This window comes from Apteryx mantelli, chromosome 1 (assembly GCF_036417845.1).
Source record: "Apteryx mantelli isolate bAptMan1 chromosome 1, bAptMan1.hap1, whole genome shotgun sequence".
NCBI classification, from domain to species: domain Eukaryota; kingdom Metazoa; phylum Chordata; class Aves; order Apterygiformes; family Apterygidae; genus Apteryx; species Apteryx mantelli.
This window is the reverse complement of record NC_089978.1, coordinates 65,552,271-65,570,770: the sequence shown is the minus strand read 5'-3', so window position 1 is coordinate 65,570,770 and position 18,500 is coordinate 65,552,271. Positions and strand designations below refer to the sequence as shown.

Here is an 18,500-nt window from a genome sequence, read left to right as displayed (position 1 = left end):
TATTGCTGAAGCAAAGAATTAATTGCATATCTAAATATCATTCTCAGCTTATTACCAGTGACTCTGTATCTGACTTTCGTAGCTTTGGGGTTCCTTTTCTTGAAGGATTGTCCTCCATTTAAAGAAAAAAAATTTGGCCTTGATTTCATACTACTTGTCTGTTACGCATTTGCTTTTCAAATACTATTGAGTAATGTTTTCCTGGCAGTTTCCAGCTACTCTTTATGAATTACCTTTTTTCCAAAAAAGTTTTCTCCTACATGGTTTCATGCCACAGAAATTTATCCATAATCCAACAGGCATCACATATCCCCCACAAAACTTTATTTGCTGTAATTCAGATGAGTAGCATTTTTAAATATCCTCTGTATGTTAGTTTATTATTTTAAACATACAACCAGGATAATTATATCTACACAGCCCTCTGAACAGATGCCATGTGGGAATGTAATACTAGAATGAATCTCCTAAGACACTACCTTGCTAATGAAGGTAAACACATAACATATAATCTCATTCATAAATTTAAGCTCCATCTCAAAACCAATTAGGGCTTTTTTGTCCCCTATTATTCCTACATGGAATGTTGTCTCCCAGCCTAAGTCTCCTGACATTCAGAAAAATTAGTTTAATTTCCATCTTAAGTTTTTTCCTTGCCATTTTATACTAATTTGTTTTCATGCCAGCAGTAACCTCAGGCTTCAATAGCTCTTCTTACTTTCTCCTCTATCCTGATATACTTACAGAAAGTTACTACAGCATCTCTCTCTCTCGGCCTTTGCTTCTTTAAGGTTAAAAAAGAGAGTTATTTTTAGCATCTTCTCCTAAGATTGGCTTTCTACTCCCCTGCTTATTATTGCAGTTTTCCTCTGTACATTTACTATTCTTGAACGTGGCTGTACATAGTTAACTACAGGCGGCCATTGCAGAGCCCTGCACCAAGAGCAATAATTCTTTTCCCCTCTCTACTGGAAACATTTCCATTCTGATAAAGCCAAGAATCACTTTTCCCTGTTGGTAGCTGCATATTGGCCGCATCTAATCATCTTAAACTGCCTAAAGCTCCCAGGTCTTTCTCCTTCCTTGCTATTTCCAACCGATGATTCCCGAGTGTATCACAGAAATGCCTATTACTGCTAGCTCAGAGCATGACCTTGTACTTGGTACTCTTAAATTCCACCCCCATTTGTATAACTCAAGTCTTCAAGGATATCCTGTTCTTTCTGTACAACATTCTGATCCTCATCTGAATTGACAAGGCATCTAAGCCTGTGTCGTCAGCAGATTTCATTATCACACTCCTATTTCTTCTCCCAAGGTTATCGCTGAAAACTCCATGTAAAATAGCATGGTAGGACCAATCCTAAAGAAGCCCCAGTATTAACTCCCATCCCCAGAGTTTCTCTCTTAAAACCTAGCCTGTTGTCTTCATGTTACCAAGTACTCAACTACCAGACAGCTTTTTACTTCTCAAATTTAACTAACACATTTCCTCCTATTCACTAGCTATTCCATAACAGCTACTCACAGATTAACTGTCACTGATTCAGGCAGCAGCCACCTGGCAGAAAGATTGAATCTCACCTTCTTTGAGTGTCTCCCAGTGGTGGAACATTCCCAGGTCTTTTTTTTTCGTAGCACAGATCTATGTTTGCTGAAGATCAAAAAGCCAGATGTTGACTTTCATTATCTTGTCATTCCTTCATCCTCTTTCTCTGAGGATCAAGAGAATTACACTGAAGCTAATCCAAAATTCCACATCTGTCCTCTGCTTGGCATAATTGCCCTGATGCATTCCAGCCAAAAATGATGGTGTTATTTTTCCAACATGAAGAGCAATTTATGCATATTGTTGTATTTTCCTCAAGATCCTCTTCAGTCTCAGGTCTACATCTTTTACCTCCAGGAATTTTTATTTTCTGGATATGCTCTCGTGACAGGCTTGTGAATTCTTCTAAGAAAGAATTGTTACTACCACTGGTTTATGTCATTACTCACCCCCTATATCCACCCCCAAATTTTCCAAAATCAAAATCCAGGAGCTTGCTGCCAACACCTGGAAGGTTCTTTGTTTTTGTTGTTGTTGGGTTTTTTTAAGCCATATCTCCCTTCATTCTGATTCCTTATTCCCATCTGTGCTAAGTGACCTTTGAAATGTATTAAAGAATACTCAGACTCTAAAGTCATAGTCCAGGCCAACAAGCTCTGATTTTTTCTTGCAATTTAAAGGCAAATAAATCTCTTATTTATTGTTCATGTAGAAATGTCCTTTTCTTTCCTGCTTTAAAAGATTTTTTCATATTAAGTTCATCCTTTTTTTTGTAAATCTGCTATATCTTATATCACCAGAAATTAGTGTTGAGAAGTGTTACTGGTAGCCAAAATTCCTACAGTTCATGCAGGACTGCTATCAATCTGCAATCAAGTAATACTTTTCCTTGTGAGGTCTCAGCCCAAAAAATTCAATTCCCTTCCTGTTGACTATTGGCATCTTGGTGATTTCTAGCCAATTAGCATTTACAGACTCTTCATACATAAAATCACTATCTTGTGTCTGAAAACAGTGACTCCTGTTTAATGCAAAATGACATTCATTCAGCATATGATCTCGCATTCTCCATGCTGCGTGCACATTCTGTTGCACTGGTTATTCTTTATGCCTATAGAAGATACTGATGTTTTTCTCCTCTCATTATACTATCCTCATTTCTTTACTAGGTTACAGTCCTTGGACTATCTCCGTTACTTATTTCTCTCTTCTGCTGAGATGCTTTCATTGTTTTTGACATCCATCTTTTGTTTAGTTCTAAGAAAATCTGTTCCTAAAATCTACCTGTTCAGTAGTAGCTGGTCACTTCTTCCAGCCTTTCCTTATAACCATATTCTGACATAAGCATCTCCCTTGCTTAGCACCTTTCTCGGTCTATGTTTTCTTGTTGACAGCTCTATGCAAATCTTTTTTTAACCTGTTTTCTCTTCTCTTCTGCAAATTCTCCATATCTTCATAGGAACTTCATGTTCAAGGAATGTCTAGCCCTTGGATTCCCTCTGATGAATTCACTGCACCAAGCAATATTTCATACATAAATAGCTCTCATGACAGCATTCAAATGACAAAATATATTCCAAAGCCACTGTATTCAGTTACGCTTCTTTTCTTGTCTCTCCTTGTACCACCTTCAGTGCAGCATCACTATCTAGCTTCATCCCTTCCTCCCAGCCTTAAAGGAGAAAGAATAATATTGCTACAGCTTCCCCTGAGCTTTGCCATCTGGTGTTTAGCAACTTTTTCATAGCCCTCACCTAGATTCATCTATCCTAGCTCAGTCAGCATTTACTTCTCTGTTAGCAATGATTAAAGGCAGTAAGCCAGGCAGGCAGTACACACTCTGTGGATGGTCCCTCCTATGCTCAACAAAATATTTAAATAAATATCCATAGCTTTTTATATAAAAGACTTTGATTTAAAGCCTTTTACAATTACTAGATATTTCCAGCTGTCTCTACAACAAGAGAAGAAAGATCACACAAAAATAGTCATTTTTCTTTTAGGCTGTACTTTCATTTATACTTTAAGCTGGTATCCACAGTCCCCTCCCTGCCTCCCAGTGCTACTCATTCTCTCCCCTTTACTGTTCTCTCTTATAGTAACACAAAAGAGGAAGAAATATTGGGCAGGAATGAGTGGAAGGGCAGAATTACTTTCTTTTGAGGAAACAATTGCTTATCCTGGTTTAATTATTTCTGAAACTATGAAAGATAAAAATCTTTCATTAAATCCTAAAGCTAATAACATGGTGATCATTCATCTCTGTTTGCTAAAACAGTCTGACACAGCTGCAAAGAAAAAGGGCAGAATAATTATGTGACTGTTCTCTGATTACATGACCTGAAATACATGCCATACCAAGTGTATGAGAAAGGGGAAAAGACGGTTACAGCCCCTTAAGACTTCCTTCCTACTCCCACTAGTAAATCTCTTCCTTTAGCCATTTCCACTAAATCTATTCCTGTACCTGTTTTTTGAAGAGCTACATACAAAAGGGCTTCTAACTTAAAAACAAAAGTAGGCATCCTATAAAAAATATAAAATGCCTATCCAAAAAGTTAGGGCTAAAACAGACAAAAGTGAAGTAACTAATAAAGTCAAATGTGGCTAATTGAATATACTCAGTTTTTATCCTGTCAGGCAAAAATGTGGAAGTGCTGTTGGAAGGCTTTTTTTATAAAGTATTTCCAAAAGTCCCAAACAAAAATAGAATCCTATCAGCTCACACAAGCTAATCAAAGTCAGGGCAGTTCACAGCACTTTCATAGATAATATGCAAATACACCTAGAAATAAATCCATAAGATGATGTCCTGCCTTCTTCAATAGCCCAGCATCACACTTAAAAGCACTGGGCTTCTAGATGAAGTCATGAGAAGTTACCTAGTACTTGCTTTACTATATGTTTTGCAAGAGAGCAGAATTGTTCAGATGGCCAAGTTTGAACTTGCATAATCATGTTTTGTTTAATGCCATTTCCTCTGTAGTTTCTTCTGTATTCTTTCCTTTAAGCAGTAGGTAATGATCCTTTTGTAAAATCATTAAGTTTCAATACAGAGAAAGCTGGATTTCCATAAAAGGTTAAATATTTATTCTACTGATCGTCTGACTATGCACTGAAAATCCACTCTGATGAGTGAGAAAATTAAGAAATAAAACTGACAATTTACAAGTTACAAATTTAAGTCTTTCCTCATTTTGGTGTAATAAGAAAAACATAGGCAAGTGTGGGGAGCCTTTGTCTTTCCAAGACAACTTTCATATTCCTTTCAAGGCCACAAGTAACAGACACAGCTCTATTGCTCACACAGAGATGAGATGTTTTGCCTAGCAGCAGTTCAGAGTATGATACAAACTATCTCCATCCACATATACAAGTCTAATACACATCTTCACTAGATCCTTCCACATACAGGCCCATAAAGCTATCTCAAGCACAAGTTGAGAGAGCAGAAGCCACCATCTACTGTTGCAGGGCCTTAAATACTGCCTTTCTAATACTTTGCTCATAGTGATGGAGACTGTGAAATCCACCTTCCATCCCATCTCTTCCCTAGTAAGCTCCAGGCTCTTCCCACACTCTGGTCCCTTTCTTTATTGTGGTGGCACTGATGACCACCATTACCGCTTCCTGGAAACACTGTCCTTTGCTCCAAAATCCTTCTAAATATCTGTGGCAGTAATTTGAGAGCCTGTGAAAATGAGGACAAAGGAAGAAGCTTTTAGATAACATGGACATGCTAGAGAACTCACGGAAAGACTTGAAAGAGTATGTCACAGACCTGCAGTTTGAGTTCAACAGGCCAGAGCAGGAACAGACACAGCTGATAATGATGACAGAAACCCACATGGCTTATACAAAAACAAAACAAAACAAAACAAAACAAACATAAATCAAGTCCCAAGCTGGAGCCACAGCACAAAGTCTGATTACACTTTTCATGTTTCACCAGCATTAACCATTTTTGCCTAAAATGTTTATGCAATATTTCTTGCTACTTTATTCACAGTCTTCTATGTCTAGCAAAAAGTCTTGCAAGTTTAGTCTAGACCTTGGTGAGAAGTAGGCCTTGAAGTTACTTGATACATCTAATCTACTTAGCTAAAAAAAATACAGTGTGAATGAAAACCTCTTTTCCATTTCAGTCCACAAAGTGGACACTCATGAATGTAAATAAATTAACTGGGTGTAACATTTCTAAAACTTAACTCTAAAAACGCGTAACCACTTAGAGATGGTTAACCATATTAAACTCTTTAAAAATCTCTCTATATGAAATAGTGTAAGATCTATACTGTGATGATATTATTTCTGTAAAAATTATTTCTAAACTGAGAAAATATGAAGTGTTAACTTATTAAAGTCTTCTCTTCAAAGGGTAAATCATATTTCAGTCTGACTAAAAATACCTACTATTCTCTGTATTCTCTCCCATTTACTTTTGAATGCTGTATTAGTAATAAGTCATATGGTTTTTTCTCAGGGCATAAAACATTTTGCAGAGTGGGATCAGCATATTTGGAAGACATCCTGACCAGTGAGTAACATTTCTAAACGCCCAAATAAACTCAGTGTTGGATAGCCTTATACTGTTCAAATACTCTAGCAAACACTATTCATCTACTGTTGGTGACTGTAAATCTAACAGATGATTCAAGTGTAACTCCCTTTTGCACATTGCTAAGCACTGATTTTCCTAAGTTCTTAAAAGAAGAAGGTGAGAGAGAGAAAAAAAAAGGTTTAGCCTTTTTTTTTTAAAAAAAAAAAAACAACTGCAGTTTTAGCCTTCTATCCCAGACTTGAATTTTGCTCCTCAATTCTAGGTTCCAAAAAACACATGAAGAAAAACATTTAATTGGCTGACAGACAGTAATTTTTTTCTAGTAATGTCAGGGTAAAAAGAAAAAAAAAAAGTATTTCTACTCCCCAGAGCTATTTTCCTTTACCTATGGTGGTACTGATGAGAAGTACCTGAGGATGTGGTACTACTCTCTGCCATTCTAGTTAATTAACTGTCGTGTTTATTACAGTAATGCCTTGGGGCAATGAAAGACTAAATCTCCACTGTGCAATGTGCTGTACAAACACTAGAACACAGTCTAGTGTTCCTAGTTTCATTTGACAAGATCTGCACTACGGAGAGAGAAAAACATATTATTCATGTTGCCCATTAAAAGGTGCCTCCTGATGACAGTAAAATAAAGTAAATTACACTATAAACATGCATTCTCACTTGCTTTATTTTTTCTGCTGCTCTTAACTTTAGGTCAGTCAACTTAAGAAATCCCATGACTATTTTGAGGGTGGGGAAGAAACCCCCCCAAAACCCAAACCCACTGTATTAAAAAAGAAAACTCATAATCATCAACCTATTTTGTGTGTGTTCAACAATACAGCCCAGTGATGAATTATCTGTGACATACTGTGAAATTAAGGAGCAGCAGCAGGCCATATACTTATAGCTCATAATGCAATCATAGTTATCTATAGTCATAACATAATCACAGTTATCTTGAGAAAAGTAATTAAACATGGGAGCTTAATATGACTGTGATCCTTTTAATAAGTATCTAAATACTATGTTTCAAAAATAGAGAGAAAACAGTGGGCCAGGATCTTACTAAATACATCATGGAATTGCACAGACATACGTCAGAATTTGATCAGTTATATTTTTTCCATTTAATTTGCAAATGTTTTGGGGGCGGAGGGGATACATGAGAGGAAGACAGCCAGACAGCTTGACTTTCTTTGCCTTTTTTAATGATCCAATGCTAATTCTTACAGCAAAGAATTCATGACAGCAAATAATACTGTCAAACTGAAGAAAAATGAACAGAAAAAGAAAAAGTAAGATTCTACAAAGTGATATTTATTTACATCTCCTACTCTTTGAGTAGCTGAGGTTAATTCACTAAATTCCAACAGTATTAATGTTACTATATCAGATGAATTTGATCAGATTTGATTTATATCAGATACTTTGAATAATACACAAGTAAAGTGAAGGTTAGCTCCTCTTAAGTGTCAAACAGAAAAATACCTGAAGCTAAAAAGTGTACACTGTGGAGGAACAATTATGCTGTAAGCCAAGGGTACAAATTTAAAGATACAGTCACTTAAAGTGGCGCAGAATGGACTGAAAACTTTCCTCCAGCTAACAAAGCATGGACAAAGCATTTCCAAGTACCAGTACCTGGGACACTCTATAAGTCAGTTAGCATTTTTTATAGGATAAGCAACCTTAGATATTAAATTAAAAAACTTAGAATGTGGGGTTTCAATTCCATATAAAAAAATAGTGAAGAAAATTCATGCAAAATGCAATGCTGCAATGTGCCCAGGGACAATGGAAAAGGCAGGCACCCTAATGGGACAGAACTGCTGTCAGTGTGTCCAGTTCTGAGCAGCGAATTCAAAAGGCAGCATGACAAGACAAAGCAGACACTTCTAATAACAGCTGGTTGCTTTCATGCCCTCTTGGAGGTTTCATTTGGGCATAAAGGTATATAAGCCTACGCACCTTTGCTCTTAAATGAAAAGAGCTTAAGCACTCTCCTCAACCTACTACAGAAGCTTCCTGCATACAACTTCTACAGAAACAGTCCCCTATCCCAAGGGGAAAACCCCCAAACCTGATGCTTTCAGGCAACGATTTATGAATCTGACCTTTTCCATCCCATTTGCATGTATGGCAGCCAGACCTCTAAGGATTACCCTGATCTCTACATTTCCTCATGTGCTAACAGCTGCCCCGGGGCAAGTTCTTCAGCGGCTGACTGCACAGCAGACATGGGATATATTTCCTGGCTGTACTGCCCAACGCCTTCCCTTGCTGACATCTACAAAACAGAGAAGATACAAACACCTTCCCTGGAATGTTATTGCACCTTGGGTAAAAGGTTGGGCTGGAAAGAAAAGGTTCAAGCACTTCATCCTGTACTGATTCTACGAACGATGCCTGCAATTCCAATAACCATCCGATACAGATGTGATAGCAGATTATCATATTACAAACAACCACAGCCCCTCCTAGCTCTCAGTGAACGGCATTTCAGCTAAAAAGCTTTACTTTGTCTCTGTTATCTACCAGAGGACAGAAACACTGAGTTATCTACCACAGCTCAGCTGATGAATGATAAATCACTACCTTGTTTGAGCCAGAGGAACATGAAGACCACCAAAAGTGGGATATAATCAGAAACTGGGCATGCTTGATTAAGCCTTCATAAATAGTCTCCTGGGATTTATGTATAACCTATACTTCTTTCATTCTATTTTCCTTGTAGAAAACATTTTGAAGTCCTCACTGAAGAAAACCTTCACAGGCTTTTATGGCATTTTTGCAGGAACCAGAATTTGCACAGGTTTCAGTTTGAGGACCTTGCTGTTATCTTTTTGTTCATATCATTAAAACAGGTAATATGGCATTGTCTAGGTTATAAAGTCATTTCAGAAGAAATATAAATCTAAAAGTAATTCTTGAGGGTACGTGAAGTGTTATTTACTCCTCCAACTAAAATTTGTGGCATAATAGAAGCCACCTGTAGCTCCTATTGACATTATCCAGGCTCATGCTACACATTAGACATGGCCCATGAAACACTTCAACCTCAAGGCAAAGAAATTTCTGATATCAAATGCTCACACAAAGACAGTTCAGGGTTGTGAAAAATACTTCCCTCCAACCTCAATTTCCATTTTCACTTAGTGAAATGTTATTAAAGACAGCATTAATGTCATGGTTCAAAAACTACTGCTTACCTAAGAATATTTCCCTTTCTTTGCCACAATTTTATATTTATTATTCCCTCTCCTGAAGGGAAAGCATAAAGTTATTATTTACATAGTCAAAGAAACTCTACCTTGAGAAGTGCTGACCACCTAGGATGTGGGAAAAATTTGCCATAAGTTATTACAAATAATACGGACAATTCAAACACGTATTGTAAAAATCCACATGGATATACCACTGCTCAGTGAAAACTTTAATACATAAGATGATTTATTCAAGCCAAGGTATCAGAAGATACTCAGAACTTTCAGAAAATGAGAGTCTGTAATAAACAAGGAGCAAACCAAACAACACTCAAATAATGGGATATGAAACATAATTCTGGATATAGCCTTGGATAAAAATACCAGTTTTTACTGGTCTGAGCTTCTTGGAAACCCACGCCCAAGTACAACCCTAGCTGCCCCTGTTAACATCAATAGCAGTATAGCATTCAATATTTTTGAAAACTCCCCATTGAGCAATACAACAGTTGTTACAGATGAGCTTCTCAGTTTTAACCACTTTAGTGGTGTAAGAATAAACACAGAATCCAAAGGATGCACAGGCTTCAAAAGTATATACATAGCACAGACCAAGACAATTTAAAAGATCAAATACCACCTTAGAGAAATTTTATTCCTGATTTGCCAAAAGTAGCTGCAATATTTAGAATAGGATGCTCCTACTAAACATGTACGACAGCTTCAGTTTAAATAAGTAATACTACTTTAAACACTAAAAACAGAAAATAAGAGCTATACATAATACATTTCACATTTACTGGGCCTAATTACAGTCGTAATAGACAAGTTGAGAAAACTGACATTCCATACAAACCCACACATTTCAAAGGCTGTATCTATGCTACTAAATTAAATGTGCCTGTGAACATTCCAGGCACTGAAGACAGTGGGTATGGAACTAACTTCATTTATTCCAGTAAATGACAACATGACAACCGGATGCAAACTGGTCCCTCGAGCTTTCTAACTTCAGAACCTGCTGGAAGATTGTCTGGAAGAGAGCTAGGTGGCACATGCCAAATCATGCCAGAGAATATTCTAACAGTTTACTACAACAGATGATTGTGGTCCAGCACCCAAAAATGCTTCTGGACACTATTTAATCTTCTCGAGCAGGTGCAGCCAGAGGCTATAAAAATCATGAGAGATGATCTGGGAAGATTCGGTACAGATCAGTGTTAAAACAACAGTTACAGATTGGAAGAAGCAACCAGAAGACAGGGTAGGAGTAATTCCAAATTCCAAATTAAGGTTTTAGTGAAGCCCATGCCGTTTACAGGTCAGATAGTAGCCAGAGTACTTCTTTCATTTACATGGCATTATATTATAATTAGCATAGTCATTAACTCAAAATCATATTACTATAATTCACTATGCTGAATTAAGTCAGATGATCATCTCCTCAACTACTGAAGAATACATAAGACTATTTACTGGTGGTGCCATTATAATTGAATATATTATACTTACATATTTCACAAAATATAATTATCAAGTCTAATTCAACACACTGACTTTGATTTATGAGATTCTAAATACAATGGGTCTTATTTATGTTATTAAAAAACAGAAAACAACAACAACAACAACAACAACAATAAAATCCTTTCACAAAAGGTTTCATAGCAATTTAAGAACAAAACATATGTTTATGAGGGACACCTTTTTTCTTTTTTTGTGAAGAATTCCTCCACTGAGAAATTCTTTCCAATTTGGTGTGACTGAACAAGAGTCTTCTCATAAGAAAATCTTCAAGACTTACTTGTTACGTCTTCAAATAAAGTTCAAAACTTAGAAATTCAGAACTGAGGTGAAGGGAAGGAAGGTATTACTAATTCTGAACTGAATAAAAGATTTTATTTTGTATTTATTTCCTAATTTAGTACTTTACTCTGTTTTCCATTAAATGAAGCATATTTGTTAGAAGGGAGAACATCTGTACATTTTAGCAGCAGCTCACATGTAACCGAGAAAGCCTGAAACAATAGCTCTAAGATGTAAAATATTACATTAATCTCAGTGGATGCTAGTTCGCATGCTGATTATACTTTAACATTAGCAGTTAAGCATCAGAGCGTTCATAAGAAAGGAACAATATCATGAAGTCTACCCAACAGCACAGTAAAATACTCTCCTGGGAGAAGAAAGATATGGATTTGACTCTTGTCTAGAGGAGAAGAGGTCTGGACTCAAGTCCTCAGAAGCCCAAGAGGTCTCTAACCAGTATGACATTGGGAAAAGCTCCCCTTTCCATCACTGACCCTAACATAGGCATATAGTTCCAGAACAGTGTTCCCTTATATGACCCTCAAGCAGAGACGGATGTTCCCCTACAAGATGATATCAGACAGCTATTATGAAGGATGAAGCTTATGTTTGCCCTTTTATTTAGTATTTCCTACTGTCTAGCTAGACAGCTTCCCACTCAAAATACTGCCTCATTTTTAGGCTTTTAACTTTCTTGTGTACTATATAAGAGACCTGAGCATTACAGTTAAGATTCTAAATTAGCGTAGGTGGTCAGATGCCTAAAAGTTATTCGTAAGCAATGCAATCCTTTGGAAGTGCATTGACAGCAACTTCCTGACACAGGTGATGGAGAAACCAATGAGGGGAGGTGCTTGGCTGGACCTCATACTTACAAACAAGGAAAGATTTGATGGGGATGTGAAGGCTGGAGTGACCACAGGATAGCGGAGTTCAGGATCATGAGAGGCAGGAACAGGCAACAAGCAGGATCACAACCCTGAATCTCATGAGAGCAAACTTTGGCCTCTTCAGGGATCTGCTTGGAAGAATTCCATGGGAGATGGTCCTGGATAGAAGGGGGGTCCAGAAGAGCTGGCTGATTTTCAAGGATCACATTCTCCAAGCTCAAGAACAGTCCATCCTAACAAGCAGGAAATCAAGCAAAGGTGGCAGGAAGCCTGCATAGATGAAGAAGGAGCTCCTGGCTAAACTCATTCATAGAAAGGAAGCATACAAGTGGTCAAGGAAAGGACAGGTGACCCAGGAGGAACATAGAGACACTGTTCGAGCATGCAGGGATGTGGCTAGGAATACTAAAGCTCACCAGGAGTTGAATCTGGCAAGGGGTGAAGGTCAATAAGAAGGGTTTCTACAGGTATATCAGTAGCAAAAGTAGGTAGGGAAAATGTGGGGCCACTGCTGAATGGGGCAGGGCCCTGGTGACAAGGGACATGGAAAAGACTAAGGCACTCAGTGCCTTCTTTGCCTTGGCCTTTACTTGTAAAACTAGCCTTCAAGAATCCCAGGTCCCTGAGACCTGTTAGAAAGACTGGAGCAAGGAAGACTTACCTTTGGAGAAGAAAATTCAGGTTAAGGTACATTTAAACAAACTGAACATACCCGAGTCCAGGGGACTTGACGGGATGCACACAAGAGTGTCGATGGAACTGGTTGATGTCATTGTGAGGCCAAATATGATCATCTTTGAATGGTCATGGCAATCAGAGGGGTTCCTAAGGACTATAAAAAAACAAATGTCTCTCGTATCATCAAGAAGGCCAAGAAAGAGGATGTGGGGAACTACAGGCCAGGCAGCCTCACTTCAATCCCTGGGAAGGTGATGCAGCAAATGATCCTGGAAACCATTTCCAAACATAGGAAGGACAAGAAGGTGACTGGGAGTAGTCAGCATGGATTTAAATCATGCTTAACCAACCTGATCGCCTTCTACAGTAAGATGACTAGCTCAGTCAATGAGGAGAGAACTTCAGATACTGTTTATCTTGACTTTAGCAAGGCTTTTGACACCATCTCCCATACTACCACATAGACAAGCTCATGAAGTACAGACTACAAAATGGACAGTGAGGTGGACTGAAAACTGGCTGAACCATCGGGCTCAAAGGGTTGCGAACAGCAGCACAAGGACCAGCTGGAGGCCAGTCACTAGTGAGTACCCCAGGGGTCAATACTAGGGCCAAAACAGTTAATGACTTTCATTAATGACCTGGATGATTAGACTGAGTGCATCCTCCACAAGTTTGCAGATGATAGAAAAGTGGGAGGAGTGGCTGATATCCTAGATGGCTGTGCTGCCATTTGGAGGGATCTCGACAACCCTGGAGAAATGGGCCAACAGGAACCTCAGGAAATTCAACAAAGGGAACTGCCAAGTCCTGCAGGTGGGGAGGAATAACCCCACACACGAGTGCAGGCTGGAAGCTGACAGGCTAGAAAGCAGCTTTGCAGAAAGGGTGCTGCACATCCTGGTGGACAACAGGTTGACCATGAGCCAACAATGTGCCCTCGTGCTACAGAAGGTCAACGGCCTCCTGCACTGCATTAGGAAGAGCACTGCCAGCAGGTCAAGGGAGGTGATCCTCCCCCTCTGCTCAGCACTGGTGAAGCCACATCTGGGTGCTGGGTCCAATTCTGGGCTCCCCAGTATAAGAGAGACATGGACCTACTGAAGTGAATCCAGTAAAGGTCCACAAAGATGATTAAGGAACTGGAGAATCTCTCATACTACAAGAGACCGGCAATATTCAGCCTGGAGAAGAGAAGGCTTAGAGGGATCTCATAAATGTGTATAAATACCTGATGGCAGAGTAAAAAAGGCAGAGTCAGACTCTTTTCAGTGGTGCTCAGTGAAAGGACAAGAGGCAGTTGGCACCAATTGAAATACAGGAAATTCTGTTTAAAAATAAGAAAAAAAAAAACTTTTTTTTTCCCTCCAAGGGAGGTCAAACACTGGAACAGATTGCCCAGAGAGGTTGTGATATGCCTGGTGATATTCAAAACCTGACTGGACATGGTCCTGAGCTACCTGCTCTAGTTAACCCTGCTTTGAGCAGGGGGATTGGACTAGATAATCTCTAAGGGTCTCATCCAACCTCAACCACCCTGTGATTCCATGAAAGCTATTATCAAATATACAGTCTTTAAAAAATATTTCTCCCTTCATCTTTATCCGTAAAACATGGAAACACCATTATGAGTACACTAATAAATGCTGATCTACTTGCAATGACTTATTAAAATCATATACACAGTTTAAAATTATATAAATAGATTAGAAAACAATAAGTCAGACTGTGAACTGTTTTTGCACTATTGCTTTAAAGAGCAATATAAAATAAAATGGGACAATCAGCTGCACTAAAATTCTGGAGTAAAACTAAAGGCTGGGTTCCTAGGCATGGAAGCACAAGAAAAAATTGTTTTCTACAAAGGCTGAATGCCATAACTCTTACTATATTGGGTATTCTCTGCTTCAAAAATTCAAAGTTGTTCAGAAAATTTAAATTGGCCTTATTTTGACCACGTTCACAAGCGCTTCTTTATGAATACTGAGTGTAATTGAGTGTATACTTGCTTTTAAGAAGCAGCTTTTGATAAGATTGTCTGCCAACTCAACCCTTAACAGAAAGTGACAAGAAGAAGGGAAAGGAAATTATCTGAGTATCCCATTTGGGACTGAGTGCTAAACAGAGATACAAGCTCCTGACTACAGGGAAGGGATAGAGGAGACTTGACATGACATTTATACTGTACTCACTTTAGAGACCTGAATATGCCCTACTATACGCCTTCTAAAAAATCGGAACCTTCCAAAATGTCAAGAAAACACAGAAACATAATATATGCTTTCACTGATATGATTAGTTATATATTGCATTCACATAGCAGTTTCAGACCTTACAGTGTTAAATTCTGCTTCCTTTTCAAGCACACAATGCATTGGATTGCTTTACTTACTAGTAACAGTAGCAGGACAATATCAGGATTATCACACGCACAGGCTACATGCATTGATGTCCAAAAATCCTCATCCTGATGATTTACATTTACTCCTCTATCAATTAGAATTTCTGCAGCAAATGCATTATCATAGCGGGCACACTAGAAGAAAGAAGGAGGAGATTAGAGACTCAGGGGACAACTGAATTTATTATGTACATTTTTTTCAACCTTTGTTTTTGCTCCATTTACCATTTAAATTGAGCAGATCACGCACCGTAGATTAAATGGTTGTGTTTGAAAGGGACAACAGCTGATGAATCCATAGAAATAGCTTTGTGGGGACTACGGGTTCCATGTGCAAGATTCACAGAGTCCCTTATTCCCTGCGAAACAACACCATGTGAAATCTGCCGAAAGCTACAGCAAAGGTGAGATTTTCTTTCAGTTCAATGCTGTCATTCCAAATCGGTGCATTGGCACTGAATGAACACACCATGAGTAGAAGGGTCTACACATATGAGCACCCACACATACACATGTCCACACATATATGAACTCCTCCCTTTTACGCATTCTGTATCAATAATACATGCCTCTCTATACTGATACTATACCAATTCCCTTTCGGGTCTCTGACAGATAAATACTCTGCAAACTAGTGTGTGTGTGTGGTGTGTCTGTGGGTGTGGTGTGTCTGGGTACTTCACTTCATTTTGATGACTTAGGTCACTATTTTTGCCAGAGAAGAAGGAACTGGCTTTGCCATAGTTTTGAACTTACTACTCTGTCATATCTCTGACATTTTATGTACGTGCTCACAGATAATTTCAAGGACAATCAGAGCGCCTAAGTTAAGATCCTAAGTCTGGCCTAACATATACTCTCAGTAACTCTTTACAGAAAGACCCTTTCTCTTCCCTCACTGAAGAAAGGCTACAGGGAGCCTAAATTTCTATATTGGACACTTAGATGCTTTGAATATCATCCTTAATCTCTACACCTTGTCCAATATATAAAAGCATGGTAATATTTTCCTGTCCCAGAAAGCACACATATACACCAAGAGCACAAATATAATGAAATTTGCAGATAATTTGCAAATTAGGGTGACACAATTGTGTTATTACGCCTATATCACATGTGGAAATTCACCATGGCTTCCCTCCAGTTTGCTCATCTGTATTAATTTGGCATGGAAGCCAGGACATCGGAGAAAAAGAGGAAGAAGGAAAAGCATTTAACTGGATCTCACTTCAGTGCATCTCACTTAAGTGGACCTTCCACTGGGAAGTCAAAACATAGCAGAGTTACTCAGCTGAACACACACGTTGCATGTACTACTGGGCTCATTATCACAGACGTAATCTGGGAAGATGAAGATGATGAGATGAAGATGAAAATTAAACTCTAGGAGGCTAAGAGCAGCTCTGCTTTAAATAATTTCCAAACATATTGGTTATTAAATTATAGAACAGAAATTAAGTTCTGATGCAATGAATTTCCTCTAGTTTGTAACTTATCTGATACCTCTAGAAACAGACAGAAGTTTTGGTTGTATCAATATCATTTTACAACACAGATGATTGAGTTATTCAATGTTCAAATTTTAACAAATCAGAGATAAGACATTTTCTAATATAGGTCAACACAAGCTCATACCAATCACATTTTCAACGTATTGTTAAGCAACATAACCATAATAAATTAGTTTTTTAAAAAAAAACTTTCCCAAGAGCATTCATACAAAACAAATGACAAATGTCATTGTGCCATTTTGTGTAAGAATAACAGATATAAAGCCTTTTGTAATTAGCTACCAGTTTGAAAATAGCCTAGATTTGCAGTAGCAGTATAGTTACTGCTGCTCCTTGATTCTTGTTTAAGGCCTTTCTGAAGCAATTCAGCAATCTCAGTCAAAGTTTCAGGAGAAAATTACAACTCGTCCACTTTGTTATTAGGGTGGGTTGATTGCCTGGGTGAGCCGCTGTGATATTATTGTGCCTCCTACTGAATGAGCAACTTTGATGAGTACTGGATTTTGCTGTTTCTCCTCTCATGGATTTTAATGAGAGTTCAGTGAGCACCTTTGAAGCTCCCACAGCCTATCTGAGATTCAAGCATATTGGGCTACTATCTACAGAGATAGTGGCAGAGTCCTTATTAAGGACATTCATTTTTTGTAGAAACATATCACATTCAGGAAGAGTATGGAAATAGGCAAAGAAAAAAAATATTTCAGGAATCAGTTTTTTTGACTGAATGAAATGTGAAGATAAATATATTTTCTATTCATTCTGGAGCAAGAAGATTTACCCCATAACCAGAAAGAATAAACACTGATCATACTCCTTCTTCGAGAAGTAGCTTGCACAGAATTACAGCGATAAAACTAGTACATACAATGGATCCAAGTGAGCTTAAAAAAAAAAAAAAAAGTATGTCAAATTACTATTTTGAGTTCTTGCTGAAAAAGAAACTTGGCTTATCTGTTTTCCTGCATCATGACTATCCTCTTCTACTTGCACTGCTGCTACATGGGGGTCAAATCCAGGTTTCATTGAAATCAATTAGCATTTTGCCCCTGTCTCTAACAGGACAAGCATTTTGCTGTAAATGAATTAAGAATGCTTACAACTAACACTGACTTAACTGAGGCAGTAGGTTACGCACTGCTTTGTATAGCACTTTTGTTACTGCAGGGAGTTTTCCCTCCTTTTGAAGTGTATGTGTGACTGTGAAGTAGCAGGTCCCAATAGAGAGATACTGAATGTGCTAGAGTAAAGAGGTGTGATGCAGAAGAACAAGAAAACTGAAAAGACACTGTTCACTACAATCTGCAGTTATATCAGTTGAACTAGACAAAGCAAGCTAAAAATCCCTAAAGATGAATCTTTTTTTTTCTTTCTCTCTTTTATTTTAAAATGTCAGTGGGACAGATGGCACATCAGCCACACTGAGGACCTGTGCTGTCTCCTAGGGCTTTCAACACAGGGTAAGATTTGGAATGTCTCAGTTTTGGGAGTCTCAAAGATAACGCCTCATATGGGCTGCATTTTTTAGAGAGTGACTGGTTCAGCACCTTCTCAAAAGATAAACAGTTTGAGAACAGACAAGAAAACTTAATTTTTCCAGTTTACCTCATTATTGCTCCTTTGCCTTATACAGGCTTGTACTTCCCAAAGTCCTTGGTAAGCAGCATTGCCATGGAAGATGGAAAGCAGAGACTCATTACACAAGGGAATGGCTGCATATTGCAAGAGTATGGTTGCAGGCGTGCTGGAGTCCAGTAATGTTACAGGATCCTTTTCTGGTCAACAAACTGCTCTGTGTACTTACTATGAAAAACTGAACTAAAATGAAATATTCTGCTAGCAGACTTGTGAATAGATCAGTTATGTCCTTGTATTTGCAAAGACACATTTATTTTAGCAGAATTATG

The 18,500-nt window shown here is 38.2% G+C and overlaps 1 protein-coding gene across 1 annotated transcript in view; it reads right to left on the bottom strand.

Moving 5' to 3' along the window:
- Positions 1–18,500, bottom strand: part of MYO16 (myosin XVI) — a 396,474-nt gene that overhangs the window by 251,409 nt on the left and 126,565 nt on the right. Inside the window, exon 4 of the mRNA XM_067293848.1 lies at positions 15,077–15,220. Within this exon, the coding sequence (XP_067149949.1) occupies positions 15,077–15,220 (144 nt within the window). The remainder of the gene's footprint in view (positions 1–15,076; positions 15,221–18,500) is intronic.